The 10,308-nt window shown below is 39.2% G+C and overlaps 2 protein-coding genes across 2 annotated transcripts in view; both read left to right on the top strand.

Annotated features, from left to right (window-relative positions):
* The window catches only part of LOC145425781 (uncharacterized), a 95,631-nt gene that overhangs the window by 6,201 nt on the left and 79,122 nt on the right, over positions 1 to 10,308 (top strand). The gene's annotated exons all lie outside the window — the stretch shown is intronic.
* LOC145425796 (butyrophilin-like protein 2) lies at positions 22 to 4,994 on the top strand. Its single transcript, XM_080299216.1, has 3 exons — positions 22 to 291; positions 3,356 to 3,691; positions 4,381 to 4,994. Exons 1-3 carry the CDS (start codon positions 228 to 230, stop codon positions 4,560 to 4,562), a joined length of 582 nt encoding a protein of 193 aa, XP_080155342.1. The 5' UTR covers positions 22 to 227; the 3' UTR covers positions 4,563 to 4,994.

The raw sequence follows: 10,308 nt of genomic DNA, 5'->3' as shown, positions 1-10,308 counted from the left end.
GATTTAACATACCGTTAAAAGTTTTCTGTGACAGCCAGCCTTTTACCTGGCAAACACAGGCCCCATCCACCTCGACGGAATGGGAAGAGTTTGAGCCCTCAGCCAGTGACCTTTATCTTTAAACCTTAAATTTAAACTAAGGCGTTACGTTTTGCTGCTGTTATTAATGGAAAATACCATCAGACTCAAACATTTGTATCAACCTAGATCAGTTGTTAAACACGGAAATGTTTGTTGGAACTGCGTCGTTATGCTTCATTTTCCTGTTTGCCGGCTTCTTCATTTCAGCAGGTGAGATTTAGCGATTCCATCTACTCGGTGTTTCTATGGGCTCAAATTATGGTTCTAATTGTTTTATAGTTGTAAATCAGAATGCGCATTTGTGAACTGAGTTTTGCAATATTATAAACCAAAATATCGGAACATTTTATGTTTGTGCATCTATAGATGAGAATTTGTGTGCGTGCAAACAATATTTACACAAGTTACATTTTTTATTTTGTTTTATTAATTAATTTATCATTATTATTATTATTATTGTTAAGTTCTGGTACAGATACAAAGCAAAAAACTATGTGTAAAACTCTGTACTCAGCTCAGAGTTTCAGCTTACAAGTACGGATTTTGACCTGACTTTTTTTCCTTTTAGCTGATTGGTCATGTCATGATGTCATGTCAATCACAAATTCAACAATCCAATCAGAGAACAAATGGGTTGACTCTCTAGGTTTGCTCTGGCACTGGAATGCTGCACCTTGTCTTTTGCTCTGAAGGTGCTGTCACAGGTTTACATCACTTTTTATCCAAGGTTTCTGGTTAAGGTAAACCTGTCAGCATTTTTTAGCAGTGACATTGGCAATGTAAAAAGGGATGTAGTACAGCTCAGTCTGAGTATAATCGGTATAATCCTTCAGGTTCTTACTCTCAACAACCATTCATGAAGCAGTCCTGTAACTGAGAGACAACCTGCTCTGGCCAGATGTTAATCTTTTTTGTGAGCGGTTTGAATCTTTTGAGACGGGTGACGGCTGGCATAAGGTGTAGTGAAACGTGGTCTGGCTGCTCCACATTAGGCTGTGACAGTCAGGGCCGTGCAGAGAGGTTTAAAGGGGCGGGTGCTCAAAGTTAAAAAGGGGCACATTGAACCAGGCTGAATAACAACAACACACATTCATCAAGAATCTAATATGGGCAACAAGGCAAAGCAAACGTAGCCGATGTTTTACCTGATGGGTACAATGTTGCTGTGGATAGGGCTGGAGGGCTGTGTTGATCTGAGACTGTAGACATTAAAAAGTCCATAGGAGAGATGGTAGCTGATCAAACAAGTGTCATGAGATAATAACAAAATGCAAAGATTGGTGACAGCGCTTGGAACCTTGGAACACAGTTGTGGACAGAAAGGGACGTGTATATCATATTTGCATCAAGAAGTGGGTATTTTCAAAGAGCCAGTTTCTCAACAAAATCAGTCCTCTAAACTGAAGAGCAAGCAGTTATAACTGCCTTTCTTTTGTTTTGTTTCACCCTCTGTACACTCATCATACACAGAACTTTAGTGACTTCAAGTCGGGGTCATGATTACCTCTGTTATGTCACTGAACAATTAACTTTAAAACTGATGATGAAGATTCAAAAATATTACTGTAATTATGGGTTTGTTTGTTTTTTAGGTTTTTTGGTTTTTAAAATAGTAATTATTTGAAATATAACAATTAGGCAAAACGTATATTTTTGGTTAATGTTCTGACTTAGGTTTGTCACCATGGTGATATCAATATCAATTTCTGCTTAAAAAACCCCCACCATTGCCAAAAGACAAGAACAGAAAATTAAAACTTTCAATCTGCACTGTATATGGACATTTCTGCTCTCCTTCTTGTCTGAAGATCATACAATATTACTACTACTATAGTAAAATAAATATCTACCAAAAAGTATTAGCTGAAAAACACGTGTGGTGGAGGAAGTTGTCGAACCATTCTTATGGGAAAAGAAGCAATAAAACATAGTGAAAATGCCTCAGTACATACAAAACTGTATCATTTGAAATTTGTGCAAAAATATTCAAAGCAATAACAATTACTTGTTATAAAATGTTCCTTATCAATGTTAAATGAATTAATGTTATTGCTGTATATGTTTAAGGTTAAGCTAATTTGAAATATATATTTATGTCCAGCATAATATTCTATAAAGTATATGTTTGTTTTGGGTGTCCTGTGAGGATCTATTAAATAATCTGCTGTCCCTGAGTTCAGAAACCCAGGCCTACATCTTGATTTATATAATAAAATATATTAATAATAAAAGAAATCAGGATTAAAAGGCTTGAGCAGTGTGTAACATGGTTAACTGTCGACATGTACAGGGGAGATTAAAATATTAATAAAGAATCCATTTACTGGGTTAACCAGCCACCATGCTGGCTGGTTAAACGTATGACTTTCAGACTTTCTCATAGATGCTAATAGAAGCATGCTGGCTGAGCCTGCACCTGGTCAGCTTGCCTGTTTTATTAGAGCGGACAGGTTCAGAGCTGCTGACCCCTCTCCATCGTTGTTAAAGCTTTCCTTGATTATTTACTAAAAGAGTTATGAAAAGCATTTTGATGCTCCATTGTTTCTAGATCACACATGTTGACCAAGGTGGTCATCAAGACAAAACTCCTCTTTTACGAAGCTAAATCACTGAAGGTAGTTTATTTGCTAATGTTAGCTGTTTCCACAGGAAGCACAGTTAGAAACTGATCTGAGTGCCTTGAAAACAGACCCGCAGCAGCTTTCCTCACATACTGCTCTCTCATCAGTGTACAATAACAGACCAGATGTTTATCCACAATGTGCATGCATAAACCACCAGAAAACAGCTGCTGGCCTCTCACTTTACCCAGCTCCAGTCATTGTTAATGGGAGGTAGACAACTATGACAATGAAATTAGCAAAGGTGTACATTGCCAACTGAGGCTACAAGAGGGCAGTAAAGTAAATGCTGGAGGCACATTAACTGACAGCCAAGGAACTTTATGACACGGCTGCTCTCAATGATAGAGAGCAGCCGTGTCATAAGTTACTTTGGTACTTTTTAATTGGTCTTGTTTTTTTGGTTTTTTTGGATTTGGCAAGTCTCGTCCTGACAGAACACCTGTTCTAGAGACAAACACACATATTTTGGTGCTTGTATCGACATTTATTTAATGCAATAAAACTCAAATGTCAAAGGAAACAAAATATAATAAAATAAATAATAAAATATAATATAAAAGGAAATAAACAAAATATTTAAAGTCAATCATTCTGATCATAATTGTAATTTGACCTTTAACCTCTCTGCTCTGTGTTGTTTCCTCTTTCAGACCCAAAGATCATCACAGCTGAGTCTGGACAGAACATCACTCTGACATGTCGAGCTGCAAACAACAACATCATAGTTGTAAAGTGGAGCAGAACTGACCTGAGAGATGAATGTGTGCTTATGAACCGTGATGGTCACTTTGTTCCAGATCACCAGCATCCATCTTTTAAGAACCGGGTGGATCTACAGGACAGACAGATGAAGGATGGAGACGTGTCTTTGATTCTGAAGGATGTGAAGATTAATGATGCTGGAACATACGAGTGTCGTGTCTTCACGAGAGAAAGACGCTCATGGCATCTCATCAGCAACACCGACCTTCATGTTGTTCCTCCAGGTGAGTGAGTAGAGTTGAGTGTGTGTGTGATCAGAGGTGAAGCTGCTTCCTGGTTGTTGATGTGTGTTTCTAAAGATGTTGTTGATGAGACTTTGTAGAAAGCAGCTGATCAGAGGTGATGCTGCTTCCTGTTTGTAATATCTAACAGCAGCTGCTTCATGAAGCTTCAACCAGAATTGTTAAAAATGTGAATAAATTATCACATTTTTCATGTTGGTGGATTTTTTCTGCTCTTTTGTTTAAAATCAGGATAATTCTTCCATACTCCTAACACTGTTTGATGTGTTTGTATTAAAGTTGTTTACAGTGTACTTTGGTTGGTGGGGCACAGCTGTTATCACCGAATCACAGGTTCAACAATTTCAGTCTCACAATAAAGAAACACATTTTCAGAAATGATGGTTTTATTTTCAAAGTCTCAAACATCTGTTTTAATGAGCTCGCACAGATCTTCATAAAACATTCGGATTAACCAAACATGAACGCTGACCCTTAAACGTGCTGTTACACACATTGGTGGGAGTTAACTGGCCGTGTTGCCTCTAAATATAAATCCAGTAATTTAAATCAGCAGGTGCAGTTTGCTTTAACAGCGGCCTTTTTTAAATCCACAGCAAAATCCACCAGCAGGCAAAGTTTCACACTTTATTTTTTGCTGGAGAAATCTCACAGCTGTTTCTCACCTGCAGGTCAGTCAGGAGGATTTGCTGGACCGATAGTTGGTCTGTCAGTTGCTGTTTGGCTTCTTCTTCTTGTTGCTGCTGTTTTCGGTCTTCTGATCTACAAAAAACGGTGTCAAGGTTCAAACAAGTCTCCTGCTGATCCACAGAGCAAAGAACCTCCTCAAAAAACTTCAGATTATCAATCATGAACATCCAGAGTCTGATGTTATTTCTCTGCTGATCATCATGTTCAGACTCAGACCAACAGTGTGTGTCTGTGCTGTCTGTCAGTGACTCTGAACTACAATTTATTCATCTTCAGGCTTTCACATGAATTTCTGAGCTATAATCTCAGGATCACTGTTTTTGTGTTACATCTCTTTAGATCTTCTTGCTTTCTTTTGAGTGAAGTGAATGCAACACCAATATGAAATATATAAATGTATAAAGTACAGATCCATGTAACAGCAGCTCGAATGTCTGTTTGGGTCCCTGTGACTTCAACAGTGAGTGGGAGGAGTCTGCAGCAGTCTAATCCTGGCTTTGTAGATACAGATATATGAAGCTGAATGATGTCAACTTCTTCATGCTCTGCTTCTCTGTAACTTTTCTGTGTCAATAAAGGCTTTCATGTAAACCTCCTGAATGTTCTTTCATTTCACTGTTTTTAATGTGCACAAGTGAACGTGAGTTTCCATCGTCAGTCTCAGGCTGAAATCTGATGTAACAGTGATTTCAGATCATTGTGATATTTACAGGAACTCGGCCTCATTTCTGTGTGTAAAACGCTGAAAAGTAAAGAGACAAATTCAAAGAGCACAGTGTAGAACAGCTGACTGCAGACTGTTTGATGTGCACCACTGTAACATGTGAACATCTGCAGCTGCTGCTTGGATTGAATGTAGTGAGCCTTCAGCTGTAGTACAACCGTCAGCAGAGATCATTCAAACTGGAGCACAAGTTTAACACAGCCGCTCCACCCAAAGACACCTTCCTAAAATCCAACATGGCTGCTGCGTGTAAACAGGAAGTGTTGGCTTCACCTTTAAAGAATAAGAGGAAATGGAGCGAGGTCACCCGTCTTTGATTCCTGGTTCACACTGAAACACGAGGAGTCGGAGGGCTTTTCTTCTTCTCTGGTGTGTTTGTGCCTCCTCGTCTGAAGGAGGAGATCAAGTGGAGGAAGCACAGATGTGTCCTTGGCAGCAAAGTTTTACCTTCAGTTTTAATTGAAGGCCACAGCTGGAGGATGGACAAGTCTTCCTTTTTATTAGAAGCTTATTAAACAAAGATGTCTTCATTTCTTTAATGAAACTTTGATATCAGTAAATTATAAAGAAACATCAGTCAGTATGTAAACACTGACTGTTTGAAATGCTCCCTTTTCTTATTTCCTAGAATGCATCCTAAACTCCTCACGTCTCACTCCCTCTCACTGGAGGAGAGGAGTCAAGGAAATGAGGATTTAAGTGAGCACAAGTGCAGTCCAGCTACAGCTGTGTTTATGATCTCAGGTGTTACAGTGTTCATCACATGTTTGATTTTTATGCTGACTTTCAATTCACAACATGGATCAAAGTGACAGACTTTGAAGGGAAGATAGTTTAACACGCTGTTCAAAGAGTCTTCCTCCCTCCATGGCTGTATGCTTCCCCAACCTGCGAGTGAGCGTCCTGTCTCTTGTATTGCCTGCAGTCTCGTGGGTTTATGTGGCCAGCAACACCTGGTGGTGGCTAACACATTAGAGTTAGGGTTGCTAAGAGTGGTCAGTCTTGTTTCTTCTTTCGGAGCAGAACTACATCACAGCTGAGTCTGGACAGAACGTCATGTTGCGTTTCAAACAACAAGATCACAGTTGTGTACTGGGATGGCAATTCTGATCTACTTAACCAGTTAATTATCTTTGTTTCTGAAGAAAGTGACGACTGGTGATACTTGAAGATACTGATAACACACTCAGTGTAAAAAACACACTGTGTACAGGACTGTTTGGTTCTTGCATAGATGAAAATGATACAAACTTCTAACCTGTTAAACCAGCTGATCCAGCCTTTAGTCTGAGCTGGACTCAGTCACACAAACAGACTGAACAGGGTGTGCTCTGTGCAGCAGCTGCATGTAAAACAGAAGCAAAGCTGTTCCTGTGAAATGAAACTGAAAGCCTCTCTGAGCGTCTCCCTGTAGAAAATGGAGGCTGAGCTCAGTCAGATCACTCAGCCTGCAGACAAATGGAGGCGTGTTTGAGACGTGCAGATAAACACTCACAGCTTTGTGTCGGCCTCTGAGGGCTCAGGGCCGTCCTGCTGTCATGTTATCAAGTGCACGACGCCTCTCTGCACACACCCTGAGTCCTTATTCACATTTTCTGTAAGTCCTCATCTCTGAAGGATTATCCACAGTTCATAGTGCTGTGGCAGTCAAAGCATTAAGAACAAGGATGAAAATAAATACATACCCCAACCAGGAGTTCGGAGGAATGTAGCTCATCATAAAAACACGATGAAGTGTTAACAACAATGAATATTTGGATTATTTTACAGTTTCCTCCTGTAAAGTGAGAGCAGATGTATTTCTTGCACTTCCACAAACATTACAGCAGCTCTTCTTTTTGTTATCAATGGATCAAGAACATAATTTAAATCTGGAACATTTCATTATCGTCATCATTTTATTTTATTTTATTTGTTTATAGCAAATGCATTTAACACATTTCCAGCACAGAGGATAAAGCTGATGCTCTGTACAAAGAACTTAAAGCTAAAGTTAGTTTTCCTAACTGTAAAAAGTAAAAATTTTTGCTCATGCACAAAAAATGACTTAAAAAAATTCTATGGATTTAACTTCCTGTCATTTGATTGTTTCTCTGTTACTTTATTAATTTAGTTTAGTATAAGTGGCCATGACAGAGGTCTTCATCAATAGGAAACTCAGTAAGTGCCCAGAGGGCTCTGAGGACTGAAGATTTATTCAGAGGAGAGCTGCATGATTATAAAGTGTATTATAAACTGTAACCTCTGTAATGTGCAGAAGAGCACAGAGCATGACTCACTGTCACATCCTCAGCATCACTGTGACCCGTGCCTGTATGTGCACATCTTTACTTTTAATAAGATGTTTCAACATAGAGACATGAATCTAACACAGTAACAGCTGCCTTTGTTTCAGATCCAGCAGAGAAGAAACTCATTCACTGACAGAGACAAAGTTTTGTCACTGCAATAATGACTCTGAGCTGATGACTCGCTCTGATAACTCTGATAACATCTCCCTGCCAGTAATAACCTCCCAGCAGCAAGTTTTCTTCTCCTGACAGTGAAACTCTTACAGATACAGATGTGATGCTGCTACACATGTTGGTAAATCTGACCCCTAATCTTCTTTAGATTCCAGCCTTTGTAGTGAACACGTTTTTCAAACACCAGGGTCAGAAGCATCACTTTGTCAAGGAGAGATGAGAGTAAGGTCATTCTCAGCACACAGCTCTGTTATTTCCTAACTCCTTATCAGTTCTCCTAGCGACGTTTTGCTGACTGCAGTGGTGTTTTCACTGAGGTCAGAGAAAGGAGGTTAGGAAAGGAGACAGGAGAGACATTTAGAGCACACAGGTAACAACTGCACTGAGTGTGAAGGTGTGTCTGAAACATGATGAAGCACGTCTGGTGCAATGATTGCAGTCTGCTCCAGGGCAGCTGGAGAGTCCTGTTTGGAGTTTTCCCCTTTTGAAAAATACAATAACATCCAGAAACTTCTTAATTATTTTCAGAAAATAGTCTTTGAATGTGTTTTATTTTATTTCGTAGGATCCATTAGAGTGACAGAAGATACATTTAATGATGTTAGTGGAGAATTGTCAGAGTGTTTAGTAAGAGGTCAGCGTGACAATTTATGGTTCACCTCTCTATGTGTTTGTTTCCATCTTGTGTTCTTATATGTTGTTTGTTTGAAACTTATGATCAGTATTTTAAAGCTCTTAAACTGAACTCAGACACATAACAAACTGTTCAGACATTGAAATGAATTGTTCCTCTGAGTATCTGAACCTGCTGTTGTGTTGCTTTTGTGTGCTGGTGTCACTGATGGCTGCTGCTGTGACAACAGACACACAAACAGTTTGATGTCATCAGAAATCCCTCTGGAAATTGTTGGAATTAAATAATTTGCAGTGCCTCGATAATTCTATGCTTTTTATTAACAATAAGTGTTATAAAGTTATATAGTATTAAGTGGACACAGCCCTGAGAAATAATTGGATTATTGGATGCCTCTGAGGAATCAAAAGAACAAATGAGTATTTACAAAATACTCAGAAAAAAAAAGACAATTTATGGTTTGAAGCTGGTGTACTTTCACACTCCAACACTGTTATTATGTCCTGCAGTTTGAGTGTGTAACAGCACTGCCCCCATGAGGTCAAACTGAAGCATTGCACATTATAATTCTCATCCAGTAAACTTTAAACCTCCACTATGGGCTCAAATTGTGCTCATAAATATTTTTGCGTAGTTGTGAACTGAGTTTTGTAACCATGTAAACAAAATATCTCGAAATTTTATGTTTGTGCATCTACAGATGAGAATTTGTGTGTGATTTGTGTTTGTAAAAAACTAAAGTTACACAAAAGTTACAATTTTTTTGTTAAGGTATGTTTACTACAAAGAAAACGACCTGTGAAACTCTGCGCTCAAGTTTCCTGCTTGTGTGTGAGTTTCAACTTGCAAGTACAAATTTTGACCCGATTTTTCGTCCTTTCGGCTGATTGGTCAATGTCATGTCAATCACAAATTTAACAATCCAATCAGAACAAATGGGTTTGGCTGTAGGAGTGGTGCTTTACTGAGCTGCAACCCGTCCACTCAGGGTCAGAGGGGCAGGAGAAACAGGCTGAATGTCTGTAAAACGAGAGAAGAAGGTTATTAGGAGAAAGCACTAAGAATTACTTGGCCAGCCGGAGCTACACTGATGGTAGTTAGCACAATGATCCAACGAAGAAGCAGACTCTCCTGCGGTCTTAAGTAGTGTGAGAGGGGCATCACTCATGATGAGAAGCCATTGGGTGAATATGGTAGATGGCCACAGGTTATAATCCAGAGCTTAACTTCACACAGCTTAGAAGAGGACGAAACATAGCCACAGGGCTATTGTCAACACACCAGTGGAAGCTGGGGGTCATCCGAGGGTATCTTTTGTACCTCCATCACATAGAATGAAGTCCAACTTGGATTTAGCAAAACTGACCTTCCTCTCACATTTTACACACCTTTTAGACAGGTTCCACATTGTTATCATAGCAACAAATGTGTCCTTCATTTCCATGGATTTGAAGGATGGGTCGGATGTATCCTTCATAGCCCAAGCTATCCCAGAATTCATAGCGCAGCCCAGCCAATTCCAGCTTCAACAATGGTGGCCGCTACTTAGTTTCAATATTACTCTTATTACAGTTTGTGCGTCATACTTTTAAGATATTTAGACGAGAATGTAGCTGTGTAAACTTCAAATATCTGCTCGGTTTATCAAGACATCACATATTTGTAAAAGTGCTTTGACGTTTTCGGAGACGTCTGTTACCCACCAGCAATAGCAAAACAATAACATTTTTATGTTGTCTAAGTGACTTATATATAATTTTTAACCTGAGTAACGAAACACCACGGGGATCTGAAAACAATGTGCCCTCAATGTGTTCTCTTCTAGCTATCGAGCATAGCCTTCTCGGTCTTCAGAGGACATGGTCGACGGAAACCGAGAAGGCTGCGTCCTCTGGGTTTTGGGACATAGCTAGAATCTTTGTCCACATCTCCTATTTTTCTCAAAATGACAGTAATAAATTACATTACTTTAACATTTTTTTAAATCGTACAAAAACAATTTGCTATAATTGGCAGCTTGCAATTTACTACAAGTTGCATTTACTGAAAAAATGTGTTGCAGGGCTGGTTTTGATCTTTACGGCTC

The sequence above is a fragment of the Astatotilapia calliptera genome, chromosome 3 (genome assembly GCF_964374335.1).
Source record: "Astatotilapia calliptera chromosome 3, fAstCal68.1, whole genome shotgun sequence".
NCBI lineage: Eukaryota > Metazoa > Chordata > Actinopteri > Cichliformes > Cichlidae > Astatotilapia > Astatotilapia calliptera.
The sequence above is the reverse complement of the archived record's forward strand: the minus strand, read 5'-3'. Positions and strand labels throughout refer to the sequence as shown.

What these genes read in the sequence shown, in the direction of transcription:
- LOC145425796 (XM_080299216.1), top strand. Translation starts at nt 228, where the DNA reads ATGTTTGTTGGAACTGCGTCGTTATGCTTCATTTTCCTGTTTGCCGGC. An exon ending in CGGCTTCTTCATTTCAGCAG is followed by an intron (nt 292 to 3,355) that starts GTGAGATTTAGC and finishes TTCCTCTTTCAG; the next exon opens with ACCCAAAGATCATCACAGCT. An exon ending in CCTTCATGTTGTTCCTCCAG is followed by an intron (nt 3,692 to 4,380) that starts GTGAGTGAGTAG and finishes TCTCACCTGCAG; the next exon opens with GTCAGTCAGGAGGATTTGCT.